This window comes from Wyeomyia smithii, chromosome 3 (genome assembly GCF_029784165.1).
Source record: "Wyeomyia smithii strain HCP4-BCI-WySm-NY-G18 chromosome 3, ASM2978416v1, whole genome shotgun sequence".
Lineage (NCBI taxonomy): Eukaryota > Metazoa > Arthropoda > Insecta > Diptera > Culicidae > Wyeomyia > Wyeomyia smithii.
The window spans coordinates 28,070,075-28,086,968 of NC_073696.1; the positions used below are offsets into that span (position 1 = coordinate 28,070,075).

General features: G+C 38.2%; 2 protein-coding genes across 2 annotated transcripts; one reads left to right on the forward strand and one right to left on the reverse strand.

Moving 5' to 3' along the window:
- Nucleotides 1–8,521: 8,521 nt before the first annotated feature.
- On the forward strand, nucleotides 8,522–9,304 carry LOC129727981 (adult cuticle protein 1-like). Its single transcript, XM_055686309.1, has 2 exons — nucleotides 8,522–8,590; nucleotides 8,878–9,304. The coding sequence occupies exons 1-2, from the start codon at nucleotides 8,585–8,587 to the stop codon at nucleotides 9,199–9,201; spliced, it is 330 nt and encodes a 109-aa protein (XP_055542284.1). The 5' UTR covers nucleotides 8,522–8,584; the 3' UTR covers nucleotides 9,202–9,304.
- On the reverse strand, nucleotides 8,946–9,830 carry LOC129727980 (uncharacterized). The gene is made up of 2 exons (XM_055686308.1): nucleotides 9,782–9,830; nucleotides 8,946–9,724 (listed from the first exon to the last, which is right to left on the reverse strand). The coding sequence occupies exons 1-2, from the start codon at nucleotides 9,785–9,787 to the stop codon at nucleotides 9,365–9,367; spliced, it is 366 nt and encodes a 121-aa protein (XP_055542283.1). The 5' UTR covers nucleotides 9,788–9,830; the 3' UTR covers nucleotides 8,946–9,364.
- Nucleotides 9,831–16,894: the final 7,064 nt, after the last annotated feature.

Genomic DNA, 16,894 nt, shown 5'->3' on the forward strand with positions numbered 1-16,894 from the left:
GAAAAAATATATGAAATTGATTCAATTTTCAAAGGAAATTTCACTTAAGGGGTTATATACCTTTTCAGTTTTCTATAAGACTGATACAAATTTCGCAGTCTTTTTATGTCCAAGGTTATCAAAGTTAGCCATGGGGGGGGGGGGGGGGGGGAAATAAATAACATCGAGACACAAAAAGGAATATCTTTGATGAAAGTTTGTATACAAGTTAAGACGTTTTTAACTTGCACTGTTGAAAAATAATACTTTATTATTCTTGTTAATCCTATTGTTTGCCCTTTGACGACACTCTCGTTGTCACTGGACTTGTTTGTTTAAATTCAGCATATACGCTGTCGAAGAACCAATAACAAAACGACTTTAGCTTTATCCCCTTCCAATTTTCAAGATTTTTAAAGGAGAGTGGAGTGAAATAAAAGAAAAATGAAATTTGTTGCGGCTCAATTGAAAAAAAAAAAAAAAATTGCTCTATCTTTAAGTACATCTTCTTGAGAACATTTTTTCAAATTTCCATAGAGATTTAAGCAATAGAGAGAAAGCAAGAGCGACATGAAGCGCGCCTCATTACGGCCGCATATACTGTACTTAAAAATTTTTATGCGATTTTCTCGGAATGGTGTTTTGCAAAAATGGTTTTGTCGTGTCTACCTTTCAACTGTGGTTACCCTTAAACTGTTAAACCGATTTTCTTCATCTCTTCTCAATGTTCGTTATTAACGTTCACGTATGGAGCCTCGAGTGTCACCCAACAGAGGCTATGTATCCTTATTCCCATCTTAGCCCATGTGTTCATCTCATGAAATATTTACATTCAATTCAAAACTAGAATAAAAATCACAAACGTTATGGCCAGGAACGCAAGATGACGTAGAACTACAGAGAGCTGTTTGTTACAATACTTGCATTGCATTGTTGCATTCGAGAGTGATCGCAAGTCATAAATTCGAAGTAAACTTCTCTTCTACAGTAATTCTTTTTAATATAATAAAATATTTGAAAATAACGTGGAGACGCTGAAAACCTTCAAAATATTATCGGTCATAGTCGAATGCAACAATGCAAATAATGAAGTTAGTCCCGTCGGGATGCGGTATATTTTTCCAAATCTGTATCATACTTCCAGTTCGCTTATTTTTCGTTCTCTCTACTTCACATACTGTCTGCTTAATGAACTTGCGTGTTAGGGGGAAAAAGCCGTTGTTAAAATAGAAATTCAGTTCGAAAAAATCACAAAAAGGTTGTATGCAAAGCCACGACCGCAAGGTTGAAGTAGAATACTTTCACAAGAAAGATAACCTGGCTGCTTGCGTGTCAGTCATTTTTCCTAGTAAATAAACGTTGACCGTTCATTGGCAGTATTGTAATTTCTTTTTGTCTGATATTTTGAATGAAGTTCATTGGATATTTTTAAATTTTGTGCAAATGAGAAGTTGAAGTGCTGCCGATTTGTAATATGCACATTTAATACGACATCATTAAACGGGAACGGAACAAAGGCTACGGTTATGCGAAAGCGAATGCCGGCGCGATGCGATTCGCCTTACCGTGGTGAAATGTACAGCACTTTTTAAGGCGAAGTAGAGCTATACATTTCAACAGATTTCGTCTTGCCGAATCGCATCGCGCCGTTATTTGCGTTCTGCATGACCGTAGCCAAACACTAAGCGACGCAAACACGTAATAATAGTCAGAGTATGCATGTAGATGAAGATAATTAACTTTGGATTATAGCGCAAAACGAGAAAATATTAACTCTTCAAATAATCATTTGTGTTCTTCAAATTTCAGTTGTTCAATTTAATATCCGTTGAAATGTTTGTTTATTATCTGATGAAGCTCTTATATAGGCCAAATGATGCATTCCCAATTTACTAGGTCCATAACTCTGCCGACCGTGCTTGGGAAAGCGCGGTATAACGACCAATCAGAGGTCGAATTTTGTGTTTTGACAAGGCTTAAGAGTTTTCAATAGTACAATAGTTCGAATGATAAAATTGCAATTTCATGCATTTGGTAGGAATCTCAGAAGATTTTCTAATCGATTGCTGCAAAAACGAAGGAAATCCATCGAAAACTAACCGATTTATTAGCATTTGAAATTTTTCTCACTTTTTTCAGTTTTAGATTTACATTTTACATCCCTATGTAGCCAAACTTCCTGAGAGAAGTATTCTAATTCAGAATTAAATCTTAATTAATTCCTTATAATATTATGGATTATATTAGTATATTATTATCCATTAATTCCTTATAAGAACAGTTGTTCAATTCATAGGATGTAGTGTTTATCTTACATCTCTGTGTTACCTTGATAGTGAGGACTAAGGCGCACGGTCAACACAATGAGAAAGGTGTTTTCACATTGAAAACTAGACACGGCTTTACTGGAGGAAGTGTTGGCAAATGCATCTACCGCTAATACCACCGCTATCATACGAAAGCGCGTCGTTTCATGTGGGGAATATCAACAACGAAAAATGACGCGCGTCTAAGCATAACCCGAACTGTTTCGCCGTGCTGCTCCCATTTACCTTTACATCGGCCTCAGGGAAGTACCGGCTGCATCTGCATCTACCGCTGAGGCTGTCACTATACTGCTATTGGTACCAAAAGCTATTAACTCTTCAAATAAGTGTGTTATTTGTTCTCAAAAGAACAATTGTTCAATTCAAAATCGGATTTACGCAATCGCATCTCTGTAATATTACCGACAATAATATTCTTCTGAACAAACTGTTACAAATTTTCCATTAGGCCTCTGCTATAATAGACGCGAAAAGCGACGCGAACCGATTCGCTCAGCTGTTGGTTAATGTACAGCCATCAGTAGAGCCGTACATAAACCTACGGCCGAGCGAATCGGTTCGCGCCGCTTTTCGCGTCTACTATGGCAGAGGCCTTAGAGGAAGTTGCTGGCTGATGTATTCACTCCATGCAAGCCTGCTGCTGATGCTTCCCGCTACCACACTGAAACAGCATTTTAGTGATGGGAGTGTCGTTGCATCAGCTGACCCTGCTACTATCGATGCTGATATACCCGCTGCAACAGCTACGCTATGCATAGCCATGCCACAGTTGTGGCCGCTATACGCTGGCCCAACTGCTGAGCAACTGCAACGCTATCCGTAGCCATGCCACAGTTGTGGCCGCCATTGGTATCCGCTGTACCTGCATCTGCTGGCCCTGCTGCTATCGATGGTGAGATCCGCTGAAACTGCTACGCTTATTTGCAGCCATGCCACAGTTGTGGCCGCTATCCGCTATCGATGGTACCCACTGCTCGCTCCCGCTGCTGCTAAGGGAGGACTGCTGTCGTTGCTGTTCAGAACTACAATGAGCGGCTTCGACTAAAACAGGCTCTTATATAGGGATGAAAATAGGAATGAATTATTTTACGTACGTGGTGGAATGATATAACTTGAAAAATATGTGTGACTTCATTCTGGTTCAGAGCGATCATTTGATAAGCTCCACCTCTTTTTTCAGTTTCTAAAGTTTTTCCTCAGTTTCGTAGCACGGATGCACAAAAATGATTTCTTGTCGAGCCGGACCGATAGCACTCTCATTAAAGCAACAAAATAACATGTTTTGTGTCGTGTTGCGCAGCTTCGTTGAAGAAAATGTTCCCGTCCCCGTGTCGCATGTAAGCAGATTATTGCGTTCAGTAGACAGTAGATAGTGTATCCAGCGAATAAACATCGATGGTGCTCTCACACACGCAAGGGTTTTAACCCGTATCTTATTGCGGTTTGTAACATCAAGCGATTTCGTTTGCTCGCTGTTGCGTGTTGCATCATGTTGAAACTTGGCAGCTGGGAGACGACAAAATTCTGTTAATGCTGATTGATTGAATCGACTTCACATTAGCTCTGCATAGTCGAGCTAACTGCTTTTGTGAATGCGTTCTAACAGGGCAATTTATTATTCAATGTCGGTTATGCTGATCGCAGCCTTTGCGCTGCCCCTACAGTGGGGAGTTTTCTAAATAAAGTAAAAATTAGACAACTACAACAGAATTTGATTGCATCCCGCACAGAATGTCTGCTTGTGTTGATGCCAGAAAATTATTAACCTTCAATTATTTTTTTATTTGCCTGCAAAAAAGCATTTTGCTGTTCAAAATCGGTTGCTAATTACAACCTTTGAGCTGCCCTAACATTGGGGGAAATAAGATACACGGACAACATGCACTGTGGAAGCTATTTCACATTCAGTAAATAAGACGGGTGCGACAAATTTAAATTGCTAGGATGCAACACAGAATACTTGCTTGCGTTGACAAAAATTATTAACTTTCAATGACTTGTTTATTTGCCTTCAAAAAGGCATTTTGATTTCCAAAATTGGATTTCCTGATGGCAATCTTTATGCTGCCCCAACACGGGGGGAATAATGGCTGTCTGGCGACACACGCTGAGAAAAACCGCGCTGCTCCTGAGACGTGGTGACCAACCACAGAGCTAGTGCTGCTGCTAAGGAAGGACGACTGCTGTTGTCGCTGTCTAGAACTATTATGAGCGGCTCCGGCTGAAACAGGCTCTTAAATAGGCCAAATAGCATGTTTTCAATTGCAAGGTATATGATCCTGTCGACCGTGCTTGGGAAGCAAGCATATAACGACCAATCAGAGGTCGAATTTTTCGTTTTGACAAGGCTTGACTATTTTCAATAGTACAATAGTGTGAATAATAAAATTACAATTATCTTATTTTGGGAAGAATCTTAGAAGATTTTCCAATCTATTGCTGCAAGAACGAAGGAAATCCATCGAATACTAACCGATTTATTAGCATTTGAAATTGGACATATTTTTCACTTTTTTTTGTTTTAGATTTTCATTTCACATCCCTATGTAGCCGAACTTCCTGAGAGAAGTATTCTACTTCAAAATTTAGTCGTACGGAGCACCTTCCATAGTTGTGTTGCACTTGCAAGCACGACGCAGACTGACTTTGGTCTCGATCACACAGGTCTATAAGAATTATCAGCATCAGCTGACTCTTCTGTGTTTGATGAGACATTCCTTTCAGATCAAAAGTTTTCGACGATGAAACATAAAAGACGTGAGAAAATTAAGCACACTCACGTTGAAAATCCGACGTGGGCAGGAGTAAAGTACCTCAAATTCCCCAAACAGCGTGCTGAAACGATTCAATGAAACTCTAACGCTGGATCGCACTGATCACAGCAACCACAGTCGTGGAACGATTGACAAACAGCTACGACTGAAAGTCTGCAGAGCAGTTCGGACGAACCCTAGGATCACTCTGCGTGATTTGGTTGAGAAGTTCTCGGCACTGTGCAGCACTGTTCGACGAATCTGTCAGCGTAAAGGCCTGCGGTTGTTACACGCCAGCAAGCACCTCAACAAGACCCTCAAGCAGAATCTCGTCGCGCTAGAATGCTGTATGAGAAAGCCTTGACCAAATTCGATGGCTGCATTATAATTTTTAAACTGTTGTATTTTCTGCTAATCGGTTCGGTTTTTGATAATTAGATTATTTATTACCTGCGTACTAGTTGCAGAGTGGATTACAGCTGATTATTTGTGCTCACATTCGAATAAATCGACATTTATTTCTCGACTTCGATAACCGTCTTTCTACATTGCGACCGTTAACAATAGGCTGAAACTATTAGCACATCCAACGCTACGAAAGAGATTCCATACGCTAGCAATGGAGAGTAAAAAACAGTGCGGCGCCTGTAAATTGGAGATAAATGATTTGGAGCCTTTGCGTTGCGGTTTTTGCGAAACATTGTTCCACATCAGCCAGCAATGTTGTGGCATCAACCTTCGAGCGTGCAGAGATACTTTTGGTCTTGGAAAAGTTCTATTTATCTGCCCTGAATGTAGAAGTTAGCTAAACGGAAGAAGCATCCGTGCCTACTTGGCCGATTTGGATTCTTTCCATCCAAAGAGCACTGACTGCCTTGCCTCGCAATTACAACAATTATCCGGCTTGGTTGAGGTGTTGAGCAAAAAAGTAGACAATATTTCTTCTACATCGACACAAAACAAACGCTCTGCTGCTTCGCCTATGCTGTCTGCTGTGTCAACTGAGTGTGGAACACCAGTTTGGTCTCGTTTGAATGCAAAACGTCGTCGTGGTAATTTTGACCAAACCACTTGTCCAGTATTCTGGCTATATCTGTCTGGTTTCCAGCCATTGATCACTGATAATAATGTGGAAAAAATCGCTTCTTGTTGTTTAGAAACAAATGATCCTATAAACGTGATTCGTCTGGTGCCGAAAGGGAAGGATGTCTCATATTTGTACTGCGCACTTGTACGTCCAATTTTAGAATATGCAGTCATCATATGGCATCCTTACCAGATTACTTGGAGACTTAGGATTGAACGGGTTCAAAAATGGTTTATTCGCTTGGCCCTAAGGAATTTACCCTGGCGTAACCCCGACATTCATTTTAACGTTCCACATAGCAAAAATCACAAAACTTTCAGCAAATATCGATTCGAAACATCACATTTTGCGGAAAAAAATTAATGAAAGCATTTATTACTTCCAACTTCATAAAGCTATTAAGTTATTACTCAATCGTCAATCACAAAAAAATTAAAAAACATCGCGTACATAGCCCGATATGCTGGCAGCCGTAGTACTCAGCTTCGCCAGGGTTTGCATTTTTGCTGCTGCCGACCAAATCCTTCGTGTATTTGCTTAAGTTTACTAGTGACTTCATGAAGTGTACGTATATTTATATGGGTCATTCCATGCGAAGTGGCTACGAAAAGCACGTGTCGTGTCGTGTCCAAGTGATATGGACCCTTTGTATGGAAATTTTGTATATTTTGAAATTTAGCGGAAAAGTGACAAAGTCAATTTCTGCTTCTGTTTCATACACTATATTGTGAATTGATAGCACGACACCCATGGGGAAAATTTTCATAAGTGTCACCTTCAAAAGGGTTATATCCTTGAGATTAACTATAAAAAAAACTATATAAATTTGTTTCTGAGAGTATAATCTCAATCAATTTTTCCAAATGGGTAGATTTAACCCATTTTGGAAAAATTGCTAACTTTCACAATTTTTAATAACAAAATGATTTCACTGCAACCTGGTGGGGGTGACATCCAGGGGGAAAGGGGTGACACCCAAATTTTCCGCCCCGGGTGTCATCCGGTCACGCTACACCACTGCCAAGCACTGAATCAATAAAATTTCAAAGTAATGATTTGATTGTCACGACTTTTTGAGAAGTATTTTCGCGTTTTTTGTAGGTTATTCTCAATCGCAAAATCAGTAGCTTTAAAGAAATTTGTTTGATTTAAAAATCACTCGAACTACTTCGCTTTACTTTACCCTTATTTTATTCTATAACACAACAGAAATGGTTTTCACCTGCAGCAGGAGGCTATTTATTGGAGCTATTAATATACTATTATGCAAATTAAATGATTTCTCGTGAAATAGCAGTACTTTCTGCGACAAACCGTGTTGATTACAATAATAAAAAGCTCACCAGAACAACTCCTGCAAAATCTCGTGACCAACTGTTACAAGTCCACCCATGATATAATTTACTATCTGCGCAAGTAACACCTGCCCGGTTCAAACAGACAATTGTTACGTGAATAATCCGGTAATAAATCAACGGTTATCAGTCCGGTGAGAGTAAACGAACTTTCGTCCAGCGTTGGTTAGTCAGACACTCACCATCCGGTGGGTTGTTGAATCTGACTCACCTCGGTCCTAAACGTCGCGCCGCGAGGGCAAACCCTTTGTTGTAGGTAGGTACAACTAACCCGGACGTGTCCTGCCTGTGTCTGTGCCAGTTCTGTCAGCGCTTGTCATGTCATTTGTGCGCTACGAGCTGGTCCACCCTCGCGGCTTGTACAAAATTGTTGGCTTATCGCAGCTAATGGGAAAACTTGAACGAGAATGTTCTTCCGATTTGCATTTCGATCGCGGCTAGAATCGATTGCACAATGAATAGCCACATATCCGTGACTGGATTGTGGAGTAAGCAACGTAAAATAACGGCTGTGTTAGGAGTAATCCTGATTTGTGGGTCGTCCGAGAGGATTATGGATTTGAATTGAGAGTGAAAAATTATACCAAAATAGTCGCATTTGATTAGAGATGGAGCATTCCTTAGGATGCAAGAAATCAAGCGTTTAAATCTTAACGTTTCTAAAGTGACTGCAGCAAATAATCTGTTGTTGGTAATTACCTTATCTCTACGGCCCGGTGCTGTTAAACTACCCACACTACCCACACCGGACAACTCTAATTACCGTTCGATTAATGCAGTTTATTATCAATGCACCACCGGAGCCGAAGCGGGTTTTGCGATTTAGAGATATTATTTTCACTGAGGCCTGGAGAGTGAGTCAGCGTTTGTTGTGTTGAGTTGTGGGTTTGGACGGCAGTGGGTACGCAAACTACTCGGACTACTAGGAAAAGAAATGGGTCAGGTTCTGGTTCTGCTAAGCCGACACATTTCCTGGAGTTCTGTATAAAAGCTAGCCCCTGGGTGGCACTCATTGTCACAGTTAGTTGGTGTGTTCTATTGCAAGGAAGCCAAAGTTCTTTAGTTGTAACTAGAAAAACCAAAATGAAAGTGAGTGTTGCCAGTAGTGATCGACATCGGAACGAAAGTTTGTTCCGGATTTGTGTGAAAGTTTGATCCGGACACTTTAAATTATGGCCCGGATATCCCGTAGAATCAAATTTTATACAGCGAGATTTTCACGGTGAAAGAAAATTAAATAGAAAAGTGAGCAAAATTGTATGATTCCGTTTCAATGTCGATCATTCATGTTGTGTAATGGGGGGAGGTGGATTAGATCAAGTGTTGTGAAGAACTGCGACCGTCAACTGTTAACTAACGTAGGATTTTACTCGCAGGTTGCCGCTTTGTTTGTAGTGCTTGCGTTGGCATTGGCCGCCGAAGCTAACCCAGTGTGGCCATGGGCCGCATCCCCATGGGCAGCGGTACATTGGCCAGCGGCACCCTGGGCAGCGGCACACTACCCAGCAGCATGGCCTTATGGATGGTCCGCAGAAGCCCCCGCACCTGCCCCAGTGCTCGCCATTGATGCTCCTGCCGCTCCCACCCCCGCAGCTACGTCGGTTACCGCCAACCGAGGAGCGGTCCATGTAGCACCACTACCCGGCCATGCCATCAACCAGCAGCAGTTGAACCTTGCTGCCGCCCCTGGAACTGTCTAGAACTGTCGATCGATCACTTTCCAATACACTCTATAGACACTATTTCTTTTGACAAACTATCAGCGCGAATGGATCTTTGAATAAATGGACTTTATTCCTCTACAAAAAAATTTGAACTTTTACTATCTATCTACTAGTGTACATCATCCGATTCTCTGTACTATCACCGTGGGTTCATCGCCAGGTACTTCTTCACCATGCTCGGTGCCACGTATCGATTCGTGCTGTAACCTTGCCCTCCAACGACGACATTCGGTGTCATATACGATCCCGGCCTTACCGGGATGTAGGAAATCAGCGAACTTGGCGCAATATAGTTCATATATTGTGTGTCCCATGGTATTGGATTGTAGAATCCTTCGACTGGACTATATGGCGAGTGCCAGTCTAATTGTGGAAAATACTCCCACGGATGTCCAAAGTATTCCGGATAGTACGGATCGTATGTTTCTGCTGGTGTGAAATAATATCCTTCGACGATTGCTGCTGCTGTCGCTGCGAAGCAAATCCACAAAAGTATTTTCTGAAATAACACAACGGATTCAAACAGACTCATTACACAAACTAACGAACAACGCACTTGCATTATACTAGCTGCTGTCCCTTCAACTGGCTCGAATGATAGCAAAATAACCAACTGCCAGCCGGTGCGACCTACTGATCTCTGCAGACCCGTAACGGTTGGTGAACACTTTTTATTAACGGTATCAATGAAACCCAAATGACCTTTGCCTAAGCAGTTGTATGACCGGATTTTCGCTAGGACGGAGGTAGCTCCGGTTCAGTGTCTTCAGGTTCACACACAATGTTTGGTGTTGGAATTTTTGGAGCGTCTTATACGGGTGCTTCAAGGTGGTAAAAGGTGAGATTTGTAAAGAGTGCATTTTTGCGGTTGGCTTTGACCGGCGTGACGCTGTGGGAATTGGGGTGTTATTGTTCTAGAGGAATAAATTTTAGTTTGTCACTGATCTCATTTTCGCATTGGGATCTGTAGAACTTTTAGAGTAATTCAAAGTTTATAATTTCCACTGAAATTGAGTAAAACTAGTAATCTCTTATTAGAGTGAACTTGATTTCACTTCGCACTATTTTACACAGTAAAGCATCGAATATAAATTTTTTTCAGTTATACAGAACTCTTACAAATTTTGACAATGATAAATTATTTAAATAAATTAAATTATTTAAATAAGTATGCTACAGAACACAAAAGAGATTCTTGTTCATACAATAATATAGGAAATTAACACGAAAAACAAAGATGTTGCGGAGGAGGATAGAAAGAAACATAATGCAAAAAATAGAGATGGTAAATGAGCCAATGAAAAACTAATCACAGTTCAATCTTATACTGAATTCTCGAGTTTTCATCATCGGCAGTATATTCAGTGTGATTTTCGGCTGTGCTGTGCGAATGTTTTGAATGCGAAATTTGCGAGTTGATTTTATTGATGTTTTATGGAAGTTTTATCTAAGCATTACTGAATTCATCAAGTTTTAGCAAGGAGTTTTTTTTAAGTATTTGTGGTTTTTATTGATCAACAGTTCAGCAGTGATTGAAGAACCTTTGAAGAATCTTCCACAAAACTCCATCACCTTTCGAAAGAATCAAATGAAATGGTGAACTATAAATCGAGCCAAATATATAAATTGTTATACGTTTGTGAGGCATTATTTATTAACAACTAGCTGACCCGGCAAACTTCGTACAGCCGCCATGAGTTTATTGACTATTGTATTGAAAAAACTGAAATATCTAACTACTGCTAAAAAAACCTAAATTAATCCACCTAGCGGTCAGACTCAGCCTTTCTCATTCAAACTTATTATTTGTAAAAATAGATTTACATGAATGCTTAAATCCAATAAATGTTTATCCACTCTTTGGGTTCTAAAATATTGATGTTGTAATTAAAGTATAAAATATGAAATTTGACGTAATGTTAGTACTTAAGAAAAAGCGAAATAAAAGCAATGACTCTTAATTTCGAACAATTTAATCACGAGCGATGCCGGGAACGTTCAAATAGTACGATACCACATTTAAATTATGTTGAGGCCATATATATTGATCAAAGCAGGTAAAGTGTTGAATAGTCTTTGAATTTCTGTTCTTTCTAAAACTTTCAAACAGTATATCAAATTGTTATGAAGTTTGTTATTTGTAAGTTTGAGAGATGACTCATTTGTATGACACTAGTTATGTTCAAATAAGTCGTGTAGTACTTGAGATAATAGACTTTCGTTGTTTTACAAATTAAAACATAACGCTTGCTTAAGCTTGATTACAATCAAATGAAAAGGTAACGTATGGGGCAGCCAAACTTTGAAACCACGTGTTCAATCATAATTCATCAGTTAACCCTTAACTAGCCCGTTCATCTGATATCAATATTGTTCAAATCGGTTGTGTAGTTTCTAAGATAATGAAGTTTCGTGGTTTCACATTTCGATACATTACAGACGAAGTTACAGTCCGATTACTGCAAAATTCAATAGGGAGTTATGAGGTAGGTAGACCCTTTCATGTGATACTAATTCTGTGGAAATCGGGTCAACCATCTCTGAGAAATATGAGTAAGTCCAAGTAAGTTGTCTTGGAATATGTTTCTTTTCATAGCTGGATTTCACATTTTTAAACATAACAGGCAAAGTAATTATCCGTTTGAAAAATAAAATCATTAGGGTCTTATGGGGCAACAAGACCTTTCATATGACACTAATTTTATAAAAATCGGGCCAGCCATCTCTGAGAAACATGAGTGAGATTAAATAGTCTCCAGAACACGTTTCTTTCCATAACTCCTGAACCACATGTTCAATCTCCATAAAATTCAAAAGTTAAGGGTTTTTATGGTAGCCCGTTCATTTGAAACTAATTTTAATCAAATCAAATGTGTGGTTTCTGAGATATTGATGTTTCGTGATTTTTACACTTTGATACATAACCTCTAAACTAGAAATCAGATTACAATAAAATTTAATGGGGTCTTATAGGGCAACTAGACCTTTCATATGCAATTAATTTCATTGAAATCTGTTCGGTCAGACCATCTCTGTGAATAGTGAGTGCGAAAAAAGGTGCACATACACACGTACACACCCACACACAAACATATACACCTATACATGCTTATATGCAGAAAATGCTCGATTCGTCTAACTGAGTCGAGTAGTATATTACATTCGGCCATTTGGATCACTTTTCTACCTTTTAATTAGCCAGTGATCGTTAGGAGGAAGTCAATATGTTAACTTTCATTATGTGATTTCACATTTTCATGAACAACGGACAAAGTTACAATCCGATTGCAATGAAATTCAATAGCAACCTATGGGGCAACTAGACCTTTCATTTGACACTAATTTTGTGAAAATCGGTTCAGCCATCTCTGAGAAAAATGAGTGAGCTTAAACAACCTCAGGATAACTTTTCTTTACATAACTTTTGAACCATATGTTCAATCATTAATTCAAAAGTTAAGGGTTCTGGAGACAGCCCGATCATTTGAAACCAATTTTATCAAAATCGGTTGTGTGGTTTCTGAGATATTGATGTTTCGTGATTTCTACATTTTGATACATAACCTCTAAACTAAAAATCCGATTACACTGAAATTCAATAGCAATCTATGGCGCAACTAGACCTTTCATTTGCAATTAATTTTATGAAAATCGGTCCAGCCATCTCTAAGAAAAGTGAGTGAGAAAAAAAAGTTGCACATACATACACACACACACATACACACATACATACAGAAAATGCTCAGTTCGTCGAAAGAAGTCGAGTGGTATATGACATTCGGCCATTGGGACTACTTTTATACCTTTGGTTTTTCCAGTGATTGCTATACCTTTCTAGGAGAAAGGCAAAACATACTCAAAAATGTTTTAGCTTTAATTTGTTTTTAGTTCTATTTTTCAATCCAGCGCTCATAAAATTCTTAGTTTTTATTTCATTGAACATTATAAAGCACCTTTCAATCATAATTAAATAATTTCAATACATTTCTGAAAACAAACAGTCATTCTCTCAAATATTCTTAAGGAAATTATCACGTTATTTATTCAAATATTCAAAAGCTTTGCAAATATATTAATACCCTTTTGTCTGGCCATTCTTACTGGAACAGAATTTATAAAAAGCTTTAAAATTCTAAATAATTCAAGCTTGAAATTCGGGACATTCGAAACATGTGAAAGTGGTCAGGGCGGTTCTAGCCACTAAGTTCTATATATTCCACAGTGTCGGAGTCTGGGTAACGTGAACATGCGACATAGAGCTGACCATGTGAAGAAAGCTGCGGTTATTGAAAAAAAAAAATAACCTTTGCAAGGCAGTGTGTGTGGTTGATCGAGGCGTGTTTGGAACAAGGCACAATAATGAAGGGTAATCGACATCGGTCTTAGGGGAAACTTCCTAGTAGTTTAATTGGCCAAAACACTATACCGGAGACATCGGAGATCACACGCATTAGAGCAATTCTCGCTGAAACTAGGCCACTAGATGCACAAGGTCTTGCACAATGCACAATTTGATATAAATGCACATAGTTATTGGAAATAGAGAAAAAATGATAATGCCATTTTTGTTTGATCGAATTTGTTGACCTCTTGGTCACCAAGGGGTGAAACAGTGTTCAGAAAAGTTGAAATTTTGACAATTCATGATGTATTATTTGAGCTATATCTCTTAAATTCGTTATGTAAAGTACTACAAGTAGCACTTTTCTGTAAAGAGGAATGATAGGGCTTTCATTTGAAGTAATCAGAATTCGGGCCGCCATCTTGAATTTGGCCGCCATCTTGGATTATATCAGAAAAATGCAATTTCGACCAGGGTCGCAACTACCGATTGTCGATCTGAGACCACCATTGGAAAGCTGAGAAAAAATGCTATAAGATGCAAGAAAAAAATTAGGTGAGCATCAGTGTTAACCCATCAATTGAACCTATTTTCCAAGCTGACTATTAAAATATTCAACGTACCGTAAACTGGGGTGACTTTGATCACTTTTTTTAATGTATCATAAATATTTTCAGAATATACTTAAAACAATATTGTTTGATATTTTCATAATAAGTACTGGCATGCATTGAGAAAGATTCAGTCACTAGTTCGAAAGTTTAGCAACAATTTTGCTGTTTTTAAATATGCTTTAAAAATTTTACACCAGTCATCATTCCGGGGTGAGTTTGATCACTTTTTTGTTTTGATGAATTTGGAGTAACACTTTGCTACTCTCACTAAATTGAATAACCTAAAACGACTTAAACGAGTTTATAAATATGGAAAGCAATTTGGGGACGATTCACATTCTACGTGAACAGTTTATGTTGGCGAATGTCCATGATTCATACAAAATTTTTAGAATATATATGAATGATTATCCACTGGGAGGGAAGGTGGTCTAAAATCATCAAAAACTAGTCCACGAGGAATAAGATTTATGAAATTGCCCAATTTGCATGTTACTTCACGTCTTGGGTTTTTGTTAAGAAGAAATATGTAATACGCTGTGGAGAATATTGGGACTCAACATTGCCTCCAAGGAAAAACTTGCAAAAATAACAATAAAATGTATTGTTATGATATATGGTCATCTTTAGAACTAATCTGGGAACAAAATAAAAAAAACTTTAAATATTGCAACTTGTTGTTTTGAATCTGCTTGAACCGATTGTTTGTATGCAACAAAAATTGCCAAAAATACACTTTATTTTCAATTAATATTTTAGCATGAAAAACAATCTTTAGATAGCAGGAAATTCATGAATAGTAGCAATAAAGACATACGGCAAATCTCAAGCACTACGAGCGCTTTTTTACCACATTTTCAAAAAAGAGGTACAGTGATCGAAGTCACCCCGGTGATCAGAGACACCCCAGTTCACGGTACACCGCGTGATCATCGTAGTAACCTGTCTACTGAGACCCTCTACTGTTTTTTTTTAGTTTAGTGAAAATAATGAATACAACACTAACATGTTTGATACTAACAAAGCGATAGATTTTTTATTGCTGAGCAATTCCATAAAAATGTCCCAGTTTTAATATTTTATTTAACCACCCCTTATTATCTATTGTCAGAATTTCAATCGCATGAAAAGCCCAAGCAGATGAAAGAAATTCAACAAAATCTATTGTCGTCATCTTTTAAAATAATTTTAGAAACTGAAAATAGTTGGGACGAAAGCGTAAGAAGCGAAGAAGTATTTGGAAACAATTATAATGTATTCCGGCACGATCGGAATTTGTCTACCAGTCAAAAAAAGTCAGGCGGTGGAGTCCTCATTGCCATTAATGTAGACTTTACTTCTAAAGAAATAATATCCGACAAGTATAAAGAATTTGAACACGTATGGGCCAAAGCATTTATTGCTGGCGAAGAACATATCTTCTGTTCCGTGTACTTTCCACCGGAACATGCTCATAAACATTCGTATGAATTATTTTTCAAAACTCTAGAATCTATTATGTCTAACATGAAACCAGGAGTAAAACTGCATGTCTATGGCGACTTCAACCAACGTAATGCAGACTTTATTGTAGACATTGAAAATGAATCTATCTTACTCCCAGTCGTAAATCCTCAGAACTCGGTCTATATCAAATCAATCATGTCAAAAACAAACAAAATGCATATTCAGACCTATTATTCACAAACTGCACTGAAGACTTCTGTGTAGATGCATCATTGACTCCCATCTGGGAAAATGAAGCATTCCACACAGCAATTGAATATTCAATAGTAATGAATAACACCTCGTACGCTAGCGACTGCGAGTACGAGGATGTACCGGAATACCACAAAACTGACTACGAACAAATCAAACGTAGACTCCGCATAATAAATTGGCGTAGTATAATTTGTAAAGAAGGAAATGTCAACGAAGAAGTAACAAAATTTTATGAAATAATTAATCAAATTATATCAGAAAATGTACCTCTGAAAAAAAGAAGACGAACGAACACCAACAAAAATCCAGTGTGGTTGATTCCACAATTGAAGAACCTAAAAAATAGAAAACAAAAAGCACATAAAATATACAAAAAAGACAACAATAGCGAAAATCTTCAAAATTACCAAGAAATTTGCTGTCAACTTGACGCAGCCATTAAAATTGCACATGAAGAACATAATCGTAAAATCGAACATCAAATTAAGTCTTGCCCTAAGAACTTCTTTGATTACGTCAAAACCAAACTAAAAAGTAACAACTTTCCATCACGAATGCATCTTGACAGTAATGTAGGACAAACTAGTAATGAAATATGTAGTCTTTTCGCCACTTTTTATTCAAGAAAGTTACACCACATATGAAGAAACAGATTGCGACCGCGAATACTTCTCGTATTTTCCTGAATTTTCGAATTCTTTATCTGTCAATCAAATATCTGAATTCGAAATTCAAAACGCACTTAAAAATTAAGACGCTACGAAAGGTCCTGGACCTGACAGAATAGCTCCAATTTTTCTCAAAAACTTGGCAGAAGAACTATCTACACCGTTACAACACCTTTTTAACATGTCCCTGAAGAATGGAATTTTCCCAGAACTCTGGAAAACTTCATATTTAGTGCCAATTTTCAAATCTGGCGCTAAATCTGACATTCGTAATTATCGTGGAATTGCCATTATTTCATGCATTCCAAAATTATTTGAATCAATAATTAATGAAAAAATCTTTC